The sequence below is a fragment of the Phaethon lepturus genome, unplaced genomic scaffold (assembly GCF_000687285.1).
Source record: "Phaethon lepturus isolate BGI_N335 unplaced genomic scaffold, ASM68728v1 scaffold13367, whole genome shotgun sequence".
In the NCBI taxonomy this organism is placed as follows: Eukaryota; Metazoa; Chordata; class Aves; order Phaethontiformes; family Phaethontidae; genus Phaethon; species Phaethon lepturus.
Genome location: NW_010551203.1, coordinates 1 through 18,808, shown reverse-complemented (window position 1 = coordinate 18,808; position 18,808 = coordinate 1). Strand labels below are relative to the sequence as shown.

Below are 18,808 nucleotides of genomic sequence, written 5' to 3'. Positions count from 1 at the left end.
AGGAGGAGAAGAAAGACAAGGCAATTTTTCTTTAAAGAGTAAAGCAGTATTACATGCAGAAAACAAGTTAGTGATAATTTTGAATAGATAATTAAAGAGATCACAGATTCAGGGAAAACAGACCTGACAGAGATTGATAAACCTATCCGAGGTTCTGTACCTTAATCAAATATACTAGTTGAGTATGTCCAAAAGCCTTACCTACAAACCAGATGAAAGAACTGGAAAAGACTGTGTTGGAACACAGTCAGGGCTAGGAGATTCAGTATCAAGGTTGTGAAGTTCTCTATTTATCATTACCAGCATGAATGGGGTTTTTTTCTCCTCACTATTTTCTGACTGCCCTGCTGCAGCCCTGCTAAAAAAAAATTACCTGTAGAACAACCCTTTTAGTAAGCGTGGTTGAAGGTTATTCCTGTCCATAGCAATCACACTAGCCCCTTAGTTTCAATACTATTTCTAATGACTATTTTGAGCCTAACATGCAGATGGCAAAAAATAGTATTAGCAAAATAAAAGGCACGTTGTTTGCAACTACAGTCCCTGAAAGACTGCTCAACCCCTTGCATCAGAAGTCCTTTATTCTTTAACATGCATAAAGAGGTTAATAGCCCTCAGTTCATCATTAGGTAGGCTGCTCACTCACTGGGGCCGTGCACCCAAGGCAAACATGAAAAAGCACACTTACCTGTGACCTAAAGCGGTCATTGCCAGCGCCAGATAACAGCCGATAGGGATGCCTGCTTTAACAGCCTTCAGGAGGGGGTGAAGCGTGACCGACTCCGTCATGTCGAGCACACTGTCAGACACAGGGATCGCAGGCCAGCCATGTTGCATGCCACGGTCATTTCTGTGAAGCTTTAACCTCAAAATCAAACCCCATGCCCACTGATTAAAGGAAGTCTCTGGTGTTTCTCCATAACGAACAATGCTGGCTAAGTAGGAGACCTGGAACAAAGCAGCAGTAACAGGAATGAGAGGCAGCACAGCCACACTACAGCACACACGGCACTAGTCTAGGACTTGGGTCAGCTTGGATGAGTTTCCTCTTCTATCACAACACCGTGACACCAGGTCAGAGCAACAGTAGTTATTTTTCAGACACACCATGTAGCACCACCAATTAAGTTTATCTGAAGTCTCTGTTTCTATGGCCTTCATTTCCACCACCCCTCTCCCCACCGCCATCCCTTTTGATAAAGGTGATCAACCTATACTGGCTAAAGTTTTCCAAATTAGGTATTGGTGTCAGATTAAATTTTATTTTTACTACTTAAAAAAACCCTCACAAACAACCTTCAGTAATGCTTAAGACTGCTAGTGAAAGGAAAACAAAAAAATATAGATACAAAAATAACATGTGTAAATAAAGAGCCTAAAACCTGGCAGCCTCTCCTTAGAAAGAGGTCTGTAATGTGGACAGGCAGAGTCTCTGTGTTGTGTACATGTGTCCATTATTATGAAGACCTTGCCTAGATCAGAAGGAATTATAGATCTCTGGGAAAAAATATTGTACACTGACAGATCAGTGTAAATTGCAGAGCTGGGAGTCACCACAGATATTTCACCCGCTCTGAGTGGCTATACAAGAACCTAAGCATTATTTTCTCCCAAATTCCAGTTACCAGCTCATAGACGTCAGGACAGATTCACCAATACAAGTGGCAACCAAGGCTGAAATAGGCTTAAAAAGAGAACTCATCTAGCTGGCACAAGACAACAAACCATGATTAAGTAGTGCAGAGAAGCAAGTCAGAAAAGAGCAGAGACAATAAAGAACATTTAAAATGTGGGAAGACTGGGGAAAAAAAGCACAGGGGAGGAGAGGAGGAGAAAGCACTGAACAAGAAATACTGAGAAGGCAAAAGCACAACACATTGCTAAAAGCTCTGAATAAATAAATAGAAGCATCTTGGACTGAATATCCAAAAAAGGGATTTTTAACCTTGATCTTTCTATCCTTCCATTCCCCTTCTGTAACTTGGAGCCATACCTTCCCTCAGTCACCAGTGTGCTGTAAAAATCAATGTAATAAATGTTTGTAGGGTGTTCAGGTAACACAGCACTGATCATTACTGAAAAGTTCCTAAAATCTTAAGTCTTTAAATAAGGTAAGACTAAGAGCTGGAGACACAGGAAGGATGTCTCTTATGTTTGCCAGCAATAGTGAGTATCCTTTCATTAAGCAAGTACTGGCCAACTCCACATGAGTAAAGGATGCTTTGCAAGAAGTTTGCAACTATCCAACTACAGACTGCATAATAATGCAAACCTACAAGGGGGCCAGATTTAAAATTTCTATTTCTCATGTAAGTGTTCAACGTAAGTCTAACAGGATCTTCAAATAGGCCTGCGGGTGCAAAAATACTGAGAGTTGGTATATTATAATGTTCTAGTAGTATCAAGATAGCATAGCTTTTAAAAAGAAAAAAGAAAATAAAGTCTTGGCCTGCAGTTTTTCCTATCTGTCACTATCAACAAGCTACTCCCTGTAATTTTGAAGGAATACCTGTTTTATGCTTTCAGAAAGCAGCCCAGCATATGGTTTCTGGGAGAGATATTTGTGATATGCTTCCAGGACCATCAATGCAACTTCAGAATGGACAGCTGGATCCAGATGAAGAGCATCCTGCTAAGAACAGAATCATATGACACAACTTTGCCTCATTTAAAAGGTCTCTACAACTGCATCATTCAGTTGTACTACGGAGAAATAAATCTTAATTTGAACAGCCATAAAGAGATTAAGTATTGTAACACCTAGGCAAAATCTTGGCCAGTAAGAAAAATTTCAGTGCAACATTGAAGAACAATGAGCTCACATTGGGCAATACAAAGCTCAACAGCTAGATTATTTCCTGAAAAAAGTGACCATAATCACTTCTCATGTTTATTTGGTGGATTTATAACAATTAAGCCAAAGATCTATAGATGGCATTTTAAATTACATGGTACAGACACTGGAAATCTTGCCTTTAAAACACAAAACCAAAAAAATACTATGTTTTGATACGAAGAAACATGATAAATCCTCTTACCAACTGCCATATTAAAGAACTATTTTCACCATATCAAAGGGTACAGACATGACACTGTTATTGCACAGCAAAGACCTCACAGTTAATTTTTCCCTACCATTCCTCTGTCTTCACGTGTCATCAAGAAATAGGGAGGAAAAGTAAGGCAGTTTTCATGTACAAGTATTAGCACAGCAAAGCTAAGAGTTCAGTATGGTCAAAAGCATAAATTATAATGCTAAAATGGATCACTGAACACAGGCAACAGGATTTTTCCCCCAATCTATTTCTCTTTCTCTCTGAAAAAGCATTCACCCTCGATTGGATCCTGAACTGATGGAGCTCCTGGAGTAGCCTGTTTTATGGAATATTTTCCTATCATTAAATAAAGCTCAGGGCTTTGAAATCTCTAGTTTCAATCATTAGTTTTCTTGCATTGTGAAAAACGTATCTGGATACCAGCCTGCAAACTACAGTCACACCAGTCTCATACACACTTCTTGGAGGATTCCTCTATTTCTGCAGCCACAGATATCTTAACGTAGTGACTCACAAAAATTGTCCTGTCACCTGTTTCCCCTTGTTTAGAGAGGGGATACTCCAGCTCAAATATCTCTTTTAATCTCAGCTGCAGCACTATAAGGAAGCAACACAAGCAAATCCTCAGGCAAAATGATGCAACGTTATTGTGAAGTTAATAAATAGCATGTAATTAACTGTTTTCAAATCCAGTTATAGTCCCTGACCAAGTTCAGGCCTCCTGTTTTTAATACGTACATGCTCACCAAATCCCCAGTTTAGCCCTTCCAAGATAATGCAGGCTAGTTTATTCTCCACTGTTGTTAGACTGTAATTTAATAACCAGTCACGAATCAGCGCTATCTCAGATGAAGAAGGCTTCCACAGGTACAACGGCAGTTCTTTGAACAGATATAAAGAAACCTTTGAGGGCAGAAAAGAAAAAGGCTAATCAGTACTCAGTATGCAACAATAATCAGAACTACGCCCTTCTATCTCAAAGAGTGATATGATCAAAAAAAACAGGGCCAAGTCTTTAAAACAATCCATTCATACCAAACCATATCTTGTAACACAGTCTGGGACAGCCTCTTGTTTTAACTGGGTGCCTGCTTCAAATGATAGACCTTAGCACTTACCATCCCAACTTTCTCGATGGTCTCTCTAACTCGATCCAGCAGTACAGAAATAATCTGCGTATGGATGCTGGCAATTGCTCCCAAGAGTTCTCGACCAACTTTTGAAAATGTTTCTCTTGTGGAAAGACTAACATAAGACACCTGAGAAGATGAGCAGAGAGGTTACAGGTTACGGCTGGCATTCACTGTCACCACCATAAAACATCTTCTGGAAAATACAGAACCAAATTGCTCTTGGTTTATCCCGGACGAAGTTGATAAATGCCAATATTAAAACCAAAACTGACTGCCCTAGAAGATAAGGAAATGATTATGTCACAGTGCCAAAAACAAAGTCTAAAACTAAACATAGGAACAATACCACACACACACTAAAACAAACAAACAAACAAACAAACAAATCACCACCACCAAACCAAAAAAACTACACACTACAACAGAAAAAACACCACACAAGGAATTTCAGAGCTATAAGTTAGACCTGAATGAGAAAAATAAAGCAAAAGAAATACATTTTCATTCATTTGTTTCATTCTGGCTTGGTCCACAGAAAAGCTGTTCTTCCTCCCAGAAGGAGATGCACTTCATCCTGTTGTAATTCAGTACGAGATTATAAGCCTCAGAAGTAGCACTTTCTTAGTTCCATGGCAGAACAAACTACAGAAGCCATGAATGTTTCACACCTTCCACTGTTAGAAAGAAAAACAGGACATTCATCCTTTCCCAGAATGGATCAGGCATGTTACTCGCCTCATATATCTCCAGAACAATTATTTTGATAAAATCCTCATCAACATCAGCCCGCTTGGTTTGTGCCATCTGAGCAAATGTGGTGAGCAGACAAATTTCTTCCGAGCAGTTCATTGATTTGAGATATTTTTCAAAATTTTCAAGGTGTTCTGGGTCTAGGGAAAAAAAAAGTCACATGAGAGAAACATGATAAAAGAAGTGTTAAAGGACACACATCATCAACATTTACACATTTATTCACGGTCCAGTCCCAGAGAAGGAATCGGTGACAAAGCAATTATCATCACTGGAAGCCTGTAAATTAGTATCCTCTCTTCAGAAGTGACTGGTACCAGCTGCTTTAAAATAACATGCAAGAAACACCATAATAAGCAGTGAGCCCATATGATTCAGTAAATATGCTAGTAATTCATAATGAAAGCTAAAACTGCTTCAAGCACAGCTGGAATTCAATTTTTAATATTATTTTAACTATGCGATGTCAATCATCCACAGGAAGAACTGCTTGAATCTTTTTGCTTTTTAAAAATGTTATCACGATTTTGGCTTCCATTACATATTGGAGCAATTAATTCCACAGATTAAGTCCAAATTATATGAAACAATTCTAGTTTTAATCAACACACAGTCAAGAGAAGATTAAAACCAAGCCCACCCAAGCACAGCAGAGAGGTTTTGATCAAACTGAGACTCTGCCAATCCCACATACCATGATCTCAAGCAGCAATTAAAACTGCGGAGATCATTCTATGCCGATTACAAATAAAAATACTTCAAGCGTCTAGCCCTGGGCCTAGATTATGTCCAAGAGTTACAAGGAAAGGTCAGTTTCAGATTCTCAAACTCAATACAAGAAAAAAAAAATTACAGAATGCACTTGTTTGGGAAAAAAACTTGTTTCCCACCTTCTCTGCTGCAAGCCACAGCTCTGCAATCTCCCTTGTTTGGAGTATTTTTCACTCTCTGAAAACAGAGAAGTGAAGTTCCACAGGACAGTAAGGTTAAGAGATGCTTTTACTTGAATTCAAGGCATGATTTCTCTTTAAATCCAATAGTGAGATGTTGCCAAATGCAAATAAACATTTAATTCCTCAGGGTGGGCAACAACAGGAAGGCAAGGGTACAAAGAAACCTGTACAGGACTTTCAAATAATTTTTATTTCTTCCAAATAATTTCAAATAGTGTCTGTGCAGCAAAACAAGCATTGAAAGCTGCATTTCAGCTGTAAAATGGTTTGGAGAGTGGTCTGCTTACTCTGAAGCATAACATGCCAGTAAACACTGTTTACAGTGATCTTATAGCAGTTGAATACACTGAAAAAGCACTCATTGTGGCACTTGACTACTTAATCTACACAGGCATGTGCTCAGCATGCTTGTGATTAAACACTTCCACTTAGGTTACATTCTATTTTAAGGGCTTTCAAGAATTTTGCAACTGTACTTCAACCTGAGAAGGTCAGACTTTGTACAGCCCAAACATCTCATGAACAGTGTGCTACAGGATTGTGCAATTTAAGCAGAGTTTCTTCATATAGTAAGATAAAGTACACTCCTGATAGATAGAATAGACATACATAGGATGTCTCATCCATTCATCTCCCTTTCCTAATGCTACCTTTTATCTATTTTACATTTATAGAAGAAGTTACAGAGCATTGGTGGTGGTTGTTGTTGTTGTGTTTGGGGGGTTACAGTAATGCAGAAGGACAAAAAAAAAAAAAGGACCATCCCATTACTATATATAAAGGCAGAGCAGAATAACCCACAGCATGGGGAAGGGTTAGGACGCGCAAGTAACGGATGACTATGACAGCAATTGTCATATTAGCAGCGCAATGTGTGCGTCTGTGTTTCTTTAGGCATAGACGAGCTAACCAACAGAGAAGGGGTTTGGAGGGGGACAGAAGAGAAAAACGGGATCTGGGAAGTTAAAGACAAAGACAATAGAAGGGGGGAGGAGGAGGGCTGGTATCAGCTGCTGAGCAGATGTGCACTAGACCTTCTCTTCTGCAAGTCACAGCTCTGCAATCTCACAGCTTCCTGCTTCAGCTGCACTTTCCTCCTCACTGTACCTGGGGTCACCTGTGGGCTCCACACACAGACCCCACACCAACCTCAAACCCACACTAAGCCATAGCTTGAGACTGAAGGATGGGGACAAGGAAGAAGGGAAGACAACAGACTCCACCTAAATCCTACTGTCTCACAGTGGAGCAACGACATCTTCACCACACACTTGCTTCTCGAGACAATTCCCTTCCTCCTCTGCACATTTGATGACACTACAATTCAAGTTCAGAAAGACCCTAAAAATTAGTGGCTCCTCAAATCTTGGTAATGGCAGTAAAGAAACTGTAACCAGAAATGCTGTTGTGCAGGTTCTTATTGCCAACTGCAATGGAAGCAAAGATAAAACTGTTAATCCTATATTTATAAGGCTTACAGAGAACACATGTTTGTACTCACACATGTATCCAACATCAAGAAGAAACTACTAGGTCATTACTGTGGAACACACATAGTCAATGACAAGCACAATTCCACTCAAGATTACATGAGGTAACCAGACTTCCCATATTTCCCCAGGGGTTTATTTTTTATCTGGTAGCTCTCATAGTCCAGAGGTCATCCTAGTAAGTGCAGCTCCATCACTGCACTCCATTTTATCGTGTTATTTCTACCTATCCCTTAAAAGTGACTATGCTCCCACCTCTATACGTGCAAGCCTAAAGCTTCCATCAATTACCAAGGCTTGCTACCACCTGTAGATTCACCACTTAACACTTCACAAACTTAGTTTGGGACAGGAAATCAATAAAAAAAGGTTCTTTCCCAAGAGAATGTTAATGCCGTGGTCTTCTAGGGTATAAATTACAGGAAATTAAGTCAGCATTATTTTAGTCTGTGTCAGTCAAAAAAAGCCATTTCAGATGATTAGATGGATTTCACTGAAAGAACTGTTGATATTCCCTGTCTAGACATTTGTGAAAAATAGTATTGTGCTGACATAACCATCGAGAAGAATGAAGAGGATAAAAATATCCTGCATCAGCATACCAGGGACTTTAAAACAGAGAAGTTAGCTAAAAGCAAAACAAACCCTGAACAAAACAAAAATAAAATTTAGTGTTTGTTACTGTCAGAGCTGCAACCCACCATATCATATTACATTGTCTGTGTTTGAGATGCAGTAAAAATTCCTTGCAAAAACATAAATAAAACACAGTCCTGCTGAAACAGTGTAATTGTTACTGATTAGCACTTGCCAGCCAAACCAGATGAGACTTCATAGAGTATACACAGCTACAGTCTTGATATCCCTCTCCCGTTCTGCATAAATTGCCTTAAAGAGTAGCTGAACTTGCACAGAGTCAATATGCTCAGTAACCTCTCAAGATCACCACTTTCTTTTACTTCTCCATCAAAAGACTCGGTTGATGTGGTGGCAGCTAGCTGGGCTACCAGCTAGCTGAAAAGTAAAACTGACTGAGTGTGAGATTTGCTCTCCCTGAAGACAGCAAAGACGCTGTGAAGTAGTGAGTTACTGCTTTGTTTACCTGTCTCCCTGTCAATCAAGTTCAGAAATATTTTCCATGAAGGCAGCAGCAAAGGGAAAATAGCATTCCAGCTGGCTTCTAAATAACTCTGCTGTAGCTGAAGCCACCAAAACCACTGTGGAGATCAACACAGGACAGAAGTCAAGAGGAAATAGAAAGAAAAGGTGGCATATAGGACAAGAAAAGCATCAAAAAAAGGCTTAAGATAAGGGAAACACCTGTGGTTGTGGAAGATAAGGAGATCATCCACAATGGAAGTTACTGAAGCCAAAACTAGCAAGTTCAAGGAGAAAAAAAAGGAGGACCAGAGTATTTATAGAGCTATCAACAGCTCACAAAAAAAACCACAAACAAAAAAAAAACCCACCACCAACTCTACGTGATACGAAATTTTGTATTTTAGGAGTTAAATCTCACTCTCCAAATATTATCAAAAGTCAAGATGGGACGTGATATGAGAATACACAAGATGTACCTACTGCATGGCACTCTTGGAGCTCTCTGAAGCAGCCAGTAAGCAGTCACTGTCAGAGAGAAAACTAAAATAACAGTAGATCCAACAATTCCTGTTAAAATGACAGTTTGGGTAAACAAGTACTGGAAGACCACGAACTGCCCAAGTCTCTTCTAAGGCCTCTGGACCAGTCATGCTGCTGAGGGCGTATTTAACAATGGAACATGCAAAGAATTAAAACCGTAGCTGATGCAGCAGTAGCCAAATTGATTAGAATTGGTTCCGAGTGTAGGAATTCTACCTTTGAGTCTTTGTTTGCAGTCAGCAGGTTGCAAAGTAGAGCAGAGTTTTTCCAGGTGCTCACTCTCTGCACAGTGCATGACAAAAAAGAGCCTCCAAAGCATGTTGCTGGATAAGGTTCCGTAAGGCATCTCAGACATGAATAACCAGACTCCCAACCTGTTGGATTTGAAAAGGCAGACAGAAGCAGTTTCACCCTGATAAATCCTAACATTTGAAAAGCAGACATACACCCACATCTCTGCCCTGTAACAGAATTAGGAATGTGGGGATGTGTCTTAGCATCTCAAATTCTGAATCAACCTCATCCTGAATTGACAAGTCCTCAGAGCTTCTGTCATATGCTAGAATTCAAGGCGTAATTCCTCCCCATCTTAATACTATCAATATGCTGAAAAATCCTGCATATTGCAGTCTTGTTTAAACCATTATGTATTTGAAGCTACTGCAAATCCCAGTTTCAAATACCTAACTCCTCCAAGATGAAGCCAGTATCAATCACATGGGACAGCCTACCTTTTTGCCTTCAGAACATGTAGAACAGCTCTAAAAAACAGCTCATCAAACTCCAGTTGCAATTTTTCCACAGAGTAGGGATGCCCTACTGATCCATATTGTGTATTGCTGCTAACGTATTGGGACCAGTGGTCACTCACATGACAAAGTGTCATCCTACACAGCAGAACAAACAAGTCGAAAAAGGATCATTAAGTATGTCATCACCATATGAAAACACAGACAAGTGCAACTAGATCAGAGTGTTCCAAGTTGCAAGAGACAGGTTCAATCCTTTGTCCTCTGGTTTCCAGAGATTTCCATATAAATAGCATTTCCCTCCCCTCTTCAGACAGGGTGAGTCTAAATTCCTGTGTTATCCTTCCTTGGTTTTGCAAACAAACAATGCATAATATTCTCTTATACCAAATGAGTTTGTGTACAAACTTTGGAGCCTTAAGATAATACTACATGATGAAACAGCAGTATATGCCAAAGCTCAGCCAGGAATAATTATATTGAGAAAGTTACTGCTCTACTAACACAAAGAAAAACATGTATTTTGTTTCTGATTTAACTGTATCCCCCCCTTGAAAACACACTCATAGAAGCCATATAAAGTGATTGCTAGAGATTTAAAAATAAAGAGCAACTTTTAGGTTTCAATTACATTTGCTTACTGCAATAATATGATGATTTTCAGGGAGCAAATTAAAAGCCCTAACACAATTTTGGGTAACAGAAAGAAAGCAGTAACACCAGTTATAAATAGGGGTGATTCGAGAAACTGCTTGTTGGATTTCAGTGACTTTCCAAGACAAGCCTAAGCACATCCCTGATGGAAGTCAGCCTGGTGTTCCACAGCTCACCCCGCTCCTTTGTACCCACAGCATTTAGATTCTGCAATTCCCCACTTCATAGGCAGCTTTAGAATCAAGGACCCTGGGATTTCAGATTCCCAGACTGGCTAACCCTAAACTGACCAAGTCTCAGAGCAGAATCTACTCAAGAGCTGTTTGGGGGTTTTGTTTGTTTTTGTTAGTGGGGTTTGGGTTTTTTTGCTTGTTTGGTAGTTGTTTTGTTTTGTTGTTTTGGGTGGGTTTTGTTTTTGTTTTCTGGGTTTTGGTTTTTTTGGGTGGGTGGTTTTTTTTTTTTTTCAACTCTGAACTTAAACCAGACTGTATAAAAAAAACGTAATCAAATCACAGAGAAAATAGTCTCTTACTTGATCAGCTGACCAATTCGCTTCACAAACTGTCGGTAGCGTGCTCTGTTAAATGTTTCTAACCCCGCAGACAGAAGTTCCACTAAGGAGTTTGCAAAAGCAAAAATCTTCATCATCTCCTGGGGAGTTGTTTTTTCAGGAAAATAAGCACCTATGACCGAGACAGAAAAATAAGTCTCAAAAAAAGTGTGAATCTGAATTTTAAGTAACTTAACAAGCACTCAAAGCAACAATTCACCATATAGATGTCAAATGGCTCATTGCTTGCTGGCTATATAGTGAACTGAAATTTATGTTTTGTTTATGAAATCAACAATAAATACCTGTTAAGTATGAAAGTACAAAAAAACTATGCAGATTACAAGACCTCTAGCAAGCAATTATCTTCATGTACTTATCCAGAGATTTAGCAAAATAAAGAATGAATAAATAATTACAGGGGGAACAAAAAAAAGAAATCACTATAGCATTACCATAAGAGGCAAAAGGGAAAAGTAAGTTCTGAGTATAACCTCAGAGCAGATCAAAACTAAGGGAAAGGACTCCAACATTTTCCATGCTAGTACTGCTGGTAAGTTTTTAAATTATTCCATACACATGGCATACACTTCCATCTCATCTATTTAGTCTGTGAGTTGTTGCAGAGGTTCATTATTACTTCACTCAGAGACTCTCATAATGCAGTAGCATTCTTGGCAGTTTTAGTCATTAATACAATTAACGTAAGCAAAATGAAGAATAACTCTTTAGCAGCTGATTTACCTCCAGACTTAAACCCAAGGAACTGCTGAAAGAGTTCATGAAATGGAAACTGTGACAACAGGGCAATCAAGTCATCTTCCAAAAGCAGAATCCAGCTTGTCTCAGGATCCTCATCCTATAGACAAATACAGTCGCTTTTAGTAGCTTTACAATAAAAGGCGTGGTAAAAGGGCTTCACTATTGTACTGATAACAGTTTGCTTGTAAGAGGAAAACAAAATACAAATCAACTCTCCTTCCCATACACACACAAGCTTCTAAATTCTTTTTCTGTGGGTATTTCTACATAAAAGCCCTCATCAGCAAGGAAATAGAACTAGAGGCAACGCTATGTCAGTCCAAACCAGCTTCCAAAGGAAAGCACCTATTCAACCATATGTCTGCTTCCATGCTCCTTTTGCATGCCATAGCTCACATCTTTAAATTCTATCTATTAATACACATTCCCAGAAGCTCCACTATCTACAGCTGTATCCAGACATACAAGCAGAGTAAAATAGATCTAAATTTTGACTGATGCTTTTTAACTGAAGTAGTCAGCTTTTCTTCCTCCATTTCACAAAAATCAATACAACAACCTTGAGCAAAAGCATAAAAAGAAAAAAAAAAAAAAGTTATTTGCTGTACCTCTTCTCCTCCTTCATCTACCAGGGTCCAGTTTCCAGATTCTTTCCCAGATGAAGAGGAACTTTTCCTTTCATTTGGCTTCATATGGCACATGAAGTCCACCCGATTTCTGATTTAAAGTAAAAAGTCAAGTTTAGAAAAAAAGAGAAAATTAAAAATTCTGAATTAAGTCATCTTTTAGTTAAGAGAAGATATTAAAAAAAACCAGATATAAGAACAAGAAATTAACAAATACATGTCAGAAAGCTGCCTGGCAGAAAAGGACCTGGAGGTGCTGGCTGACAGCCGGCTGAACATGAGCCGGCAGTGTGCACAGGTGGCCAAGAAGGCCAACAGCATCCTGGCCTGTATCAGCAATAGTGTGGCCAGCAGGAGTAGGGCAGTGATTGTGCCCCTGTACTCGGCACTGGTGAGGCTGCACCTCAAATACTGTGTTCACTACCAGAAGGACATTGAGGTGTTGGAACGTGTCCAAAGAAAGGCGACACAGCTGGTGAAAGGTCTAGAGGAGACCCTCCTATGAGGAGCTGCTGAGGGAACTGGGGTTGTTTAGCCTGGAGAAAAGGAGGCTGAAGACCTTACCACTCTCTACAACTACCTGAAAGGGGGTCGTAGTGAGGTGGGTGTCAAGTCTCTTCTCCCAAGTAACAAGCTTGTCCTACTGGACAAGAGGAAACAGCCTCAAGTTGCACCAGGGGAGGTTTAGATTGGATGTTAGGAACAATTTCTTCACTGAAAGGATTGTGAAGGCATTGGAACCGTCTGTGCAGGGAAGTGGTTGAGTCACCACCCCTGGCGGTACTTGAAAGAACTGTAGCCATGACACTTAGAGACATGGTTTAATTGTGGACTTGGCAGTGTTAGATTAATTGTTGGACTTGATGATCTTATAGACTCATTTAGGTTGGAAAAGATCTTTGATGACCTGACAACCTCCAAGACTTGCACAAACCTGCTGTGTTCAGTAAATGATGTTCCAAGCAATATTCTGAACAATGTAAATGGCTATCAGCCCTATATAGCAAGCACATTTAAATAGGCAAGAAGTAACACTATTCTTGCCCATGTGTACAAAAACTCCTTTTAAAAAGGAAAAAAAAGATCAAAAGAAGGAGATATTATTTCAGAAGAGGTACTCTACAACACGCATTTAAGGCTATCACCTGGTGAGCCAACAACAAACAGGATGAGTGCAGGCCAGCTCCACTATACAACGTTCATATCTGCATTAGCTGGACACCACATCAACATTAGTAAGACTGGTCTTACATACGCTGAGCTACCACAACTAAAAACCTTCCAGGAAAGAGTTGCCTTGAATCAAGTCAGCTCCAGTTCCATATATTAGACCACCTTAAGTCTGGGATACCAGTTTTCAGACTTTATACCATATAAATGCTTAGTTGTTCAGGCATACCAGCAAGTTAAACGAACGTGCAGAAAGGTTATATATATAAAAAGTTAAAATCGTAACATCCAACTTCCTTCTAACTTGAAACGTACCAGCAGAACTCTGCACACAGTGCCACAAAACTCCAGCATAGTATCACGCTCCTGATCTCCTTGAACTTATAATCTGATAATATGAACTTATTAGAAATGAAATACATGTTTTAAGATACTGATTTCACAAAACAAATTCAGAATTCAAACTTGTTCCTGACATGCAGCAGCTGTAACAGACATCTTGTATCAACAGTTGAGAGCATCGCTCCAGATACCTTAACTTAGCCCTTGCTCAAGACACATCAAAACAAAGCATCAAAACACACTGGCAACACACATGCCCTCAGGATACACTTGTTTCCACAGAAAATGTGAAAACAAAGCCCTTTAAAACAATAGCCTCCAATAAACAGGGTCAGGCTATAAGGATCACAATCACAACCCTAAACACCAGCAGTTTTGATTCTTTGACATTAAAATTTGGGCAGGGCAAGATTTCTTAACTGAAGCACATACAAGTCTTCACTAATGACTGATTTCATTAACTAGCTTCTCCAAACACCATGTATTCTTTCTAGATTGGAAAAAAAAAAAAAAGAGGATGAAAAATAAATTAAGATGCCCAACCAGTGTACACATCAACTTAGCAAAACCTTCACACAGGGGCCTCTGTCGCAGAGATAGTATAACGAACAGGCCATCGTGCAAGGCGAGAACTCTATTTCAGAAGTCACAGTAACAAAACATGCGGGGTATGTCAGTCTTCACAAGCTATTTGACAGCTGAAAGCAAGCTGCATCGTACTGCGCACAGCTGGAGAACGTACTGCCAAAGCTGTATTTTAAGATGAGTGGGTAAAAAGAGTTTGAATTAAACTGTGAATCTCTTATTTGTGCCTGGTTTTATGACTCTGCCTGCAATTAACTTTCAGAGTTTTACAAGTAGTGTGTCACGTTTTCTACTCTTAAACAGTAAGAATGTATTTATAAAATCATATTCATACTTACTTGACAGGAGACATAAGCAGGGCAAGAGACTGCATGAAATGAAAAACACCTGATGGGTTATCCAAGACTTTGATCTGAAATGAAAAGCAAAAGTCTAAGTAAATCTAAATAACTAAAACAAAGGGCAAATCAGTTTTATCAGAGAAATTCAAATTCTGAGTTTCACATTTTTCACTAGCTTTTTGTTCAGACTAAAAAGTATCCATGAAAGACAGTGCCCACACCCTGGAGAAAGTATTGCTGGGGCAAAATATTGGGAGTTGTCCAAAAGAAGTACTCCTACAAATTAAAGGAGTTTAAAAAAAAAAAAAAAATATCAAAGCTCTACAAAAAAGACAACTTTCCTCTTTGTTTCATGTGTACTTCTGGGCACCAGGGGAAATTGGAATGTTGAGCACAGGAGGATTTAGGATCCTACCATGTTAGGTTAACAGTTGGACTCAATGATCTTAAGGGTCTTTTCCAACCTAAATGATTCTATGATTGTATTCTATCCTTTTATTTCATTGCTTGCCTTTGTTGTGTTAGTGTAACTGCAATATTTTTCCTATGGCTAGATTTCCCACATCTTCCCCTCTTGGAGGAACAAAAATGTTCTTTGCAAGAACACCCTGGTGCCTTTGGATATCTGCACTCCCTCTGATCTATACAGAATCACAGAATCATTAAGGTTGGAAAAGACCTTTAAAATCATGAAGCCCAATCGTCAGCCCAACACCACCATGCCCACTAAACCATGTCCTGAAGTGCCACATCCCACAGGTTTTTTGAACACTTCCAGTGATGGTGACTCCACCACCTCCCTGGGCAGCCTGTGCCAATGCTTGACCACCCTCTCCATAAAGAAATTTTTTCTAATATCCAGTCTAAACCTCCCCTGGCGCAACTTGAGGCCATTTCCTCTCGTCCTATCACCAGTTACTGGGGGGAAGAGACCAACACCCACCTTGCCACAACCCCCTTTCAGGTAGTTGTAGAGAGCGATAAGGTCTCCCCTCAGCCTCCTCTTCCCCAGACCGAACAACCCCAGTTCCCTCAGCTGCTCCCCATCAGAGTTGTGCACCAGACCCGTCACCCGCTTCATTGCCCTTCTCTGGACACGCTCCAGCACCAACATCCTTCTGGTAGTGGAAAAATGAACCCTTGCCCTTGAAATTACCTAACTAATAAACTTCTCAGAGAAACCAGTCGCATTTCAATGTGCAGGATAGGAAAATCTGTTCTTCCTCATCCCTTATATACCACAGAGCTGCCTCCAATCTTGCCTTGTCTCATATACAGTTGCTGCTTCAAGCCTAAATATTCTTTAAATTTCTTGGAGATCGCTCCCAAAACCTGCTGCTGCATGAGGCCTTCTGAGGCACACCACAAGTCCTTGACTCCCTTTCATGGAGTCTCTCTAGCCAAGAATGAAAAGTGTGTTTCCCTGTTCACCTGCTCATGGTTGGGCTAACATGGGTAAATACATCCCTTGACAAATCCCTCACTGTTACCATGATTCCACACACATGGAAACGTGAGGTCGGTCATGAGGGATTGACTAGGCAAAAGACATTCTCTGCTCCTATTCACTCCACTCCCACTCCAACTTTCTGACAATAAAGTATTAAACATTCACACCTGAATGAATGGACAAGCCCATTCGCTGATGCCAGCTGGACACCGAAGGATGTGGTTGAAGAGAAAGAGATGGTCACCTGGACAGCCAATTCTTTGCAACACAGACACCTAAAGGGAAGTGTATTAAAAACTTGTAAACAATTTCAAGGCTCACTCCTTTATAATCTTGCTAACTAGAGTAACTATTTTTTCATTTCTTTTTCCATGCTTTCTAACAAACGTCAATTTTCAGAGCAAGTTACAGGAGAACAATATTTAAAAGTCTGCTTGCTTGGCTTATAAGCCACGAACTGTTTTCTTTGGTGTAGAAAAATTGCTTTGCAATTGCATTAAAAACTAATTTATTTATAAATCAGCAAGAATAGAAGTTTCTCAAAAATGACAAGTCTGATTAGTTTTCATTTCAAAATAAGTTAAAAGCATAATGAATATTAAGTCCACTTTGAGAAGTGTCAGCTGCTCAGCTGCCAGTCCTCATTAATGCTGCTGACCTCCATCAACTTCATCAGACAAGGGAATTCATTCTAAAGATTCACTAACAGATTCTGATCCTCAAGTACAGCAAACCCCCAAAAAAATCACTGCACGTGGGACAGTGAGAGACACAGTAACACTTTCAGAAATGATTCCCGAATTCATCCCATGTGTTGGATCAAACAACTATATCCATGCTTACTCCCTCACCAGTCTCTGCAGCCACGTAAGAAGGTCACTCTGAAACTGAGGGTCTTCGATAACTCTGCGAGTGAAACTGAAAAGGACGCTGATACATTCCTTCAAGTGGCTCAAGTCTGAAGAAAGATTTTCTGACTGTTTTGAAACTGTAAATTGAAAACAGAATTAAGGAGCTTTGACGAGCAGCTCTCAGAGCAGTAGCATAAGTAGTGGTTTTGGGGCTATATAGAAAACTTGCTCTCTATCTATAGATACCAAGATATTTCAACACAGCTGCTTGCTATATCTGACAGAAAAGAACTTTAGAGTACTTGATTTAAACTCATAATTAAGCACTGAACATTAATTACAAGACACTATACTATGGTTACTCTCATAAAAAGCCTTTCCTCAACATAAACTTGATAAGAACCACCATTTACTATGCATATAAACTATCCAGGAGGTGGGAGGCAAAGGGAGGAGAACTAGAAAGGATAAATAGCTAGGGTGGGAGGGGGAGGAATGCTTTAGCTAAAAGGTTGTATTGATTCTTTATTCCCCAATAAAGAATACACCTAGGATAAAAACCAAAAAGTTTTCTAAGTATTAGAGCTGCGAGATTTCAAATAGCCTTCCAAGAGGAAGCAGGAAAAATATCCAGCTGGTTTTAGAATTGTGCATAACCAATTTGGAAAACAGACTATATTAAACATTGCCTTTGACAACAAAAGATTGGGGTCCAGGTGTCCCATCCCACCTGGTGTTCCTCTACAGTAACCAGTGGCAGTATGTAGCTTAGACAGAAGGCAGCACTCCTGCCTGCATTCAGCTTCCATTCTCCAGGTGAATAAGTTAAGAGAACTGGAGTTTTTCCTGTGAGAAAAAAGTATCACTGATCCCTAGATAAGATCTACAGATTTTAGGATCAGAGCAGAAACACTCCAGAATACAGATTCCACCCCAAGACTCCAAAACTGCAGGTGAACAAGGTGCTGGGCACTCTAAACAGCATGGGGAGTGGTCTAAACCAGCAACACACCTTGTTCTTGCTGCTGAAGAGCCACTGATCTCAGCAGGGACGAGCTGCTGAGCAACCTGTAGACATATGATTCCACTTGCAACCGGGACAACACCGAGGTGTACGAGTGCAGCGCCAGCGTCTGATGCACGTGCTCTGCTTTGGCTTCAAACAGCTTTTTCAGTTCCCCCAACACACTTTCATTCAGTTCCACTGTCTGGTAGCGATGATGACCTGTCACTTTGCACTGATCTGCACAGACACCCTGAAAAGAAAGCAATTATTTTATTTAAGTGGCTTTGTCATTTGTTGGGTTAAGTGTGCTTACAGAAATTAGTCTTGACATAACCCTCCTCTCAACAGATTTCAAACTTTTCATAAAAGGTGCCGCTTCACAGGTGGAAAAGACAAACATGACAAACCTGTCAGCCTCAGCTCTGTGCCTGGGAGGATCATGGAGCAGATCCTCCTAGAAGCTATGCTGAGGCACATGGAGGGCAGGGAGGTGATTTGAGACAGCCAGCATGGCTTCACCAAGGGCAAGTCCTGCCTGACCAACCTAATGGCCTTCTGTGATGGAGTGGCCACATCAGTGGACAAGGGAAGAGCCAGATGTCATCTATCTGGACTTCTGCAAAGCCTCTGACATGGTCCCCAACAACAGCCTTCTCTCTAAATTGGCAAGAGATAGATTTGATGGGTGGCCTGTTGGGT

At 40.1% G+C, this 18,808-nt stretch overlaps 1 protein-coding gene across 1 annotated transcript; it reads right to left on the bottom strand.

Moving 5' to 3' along the window:
- Positions 1–688: 688 nt before the first annotated feature.
- On the bottom strand, positions 689–18,359 carry LOC104616071 (ectopic P granules protein 5 homolog; the record flags this gene model as incomplete). The annotated part of the gene is made up of 13 exons (XM_010290837.1): positions 689–948; positions 3,795–3,959; positions 4,175–4,315; positions 4,925–5,079; positions 9,240–9,397; positions 9,755–9,910; positions 10,959–11,109; positions 11,721–11,835; positions 12,347–12,455; positions 14,800–14,873; positions 16,420–16,527; positions 17,104–17,240; positions 18,116–18,359. Coding segments are annotated over 13 exons (1,973 nt in total), but the record flags the coding sequence as incomplete, so codon positions are not given.
- Positions 18,360–18,808: the final 449 nt, after the last annotated feature.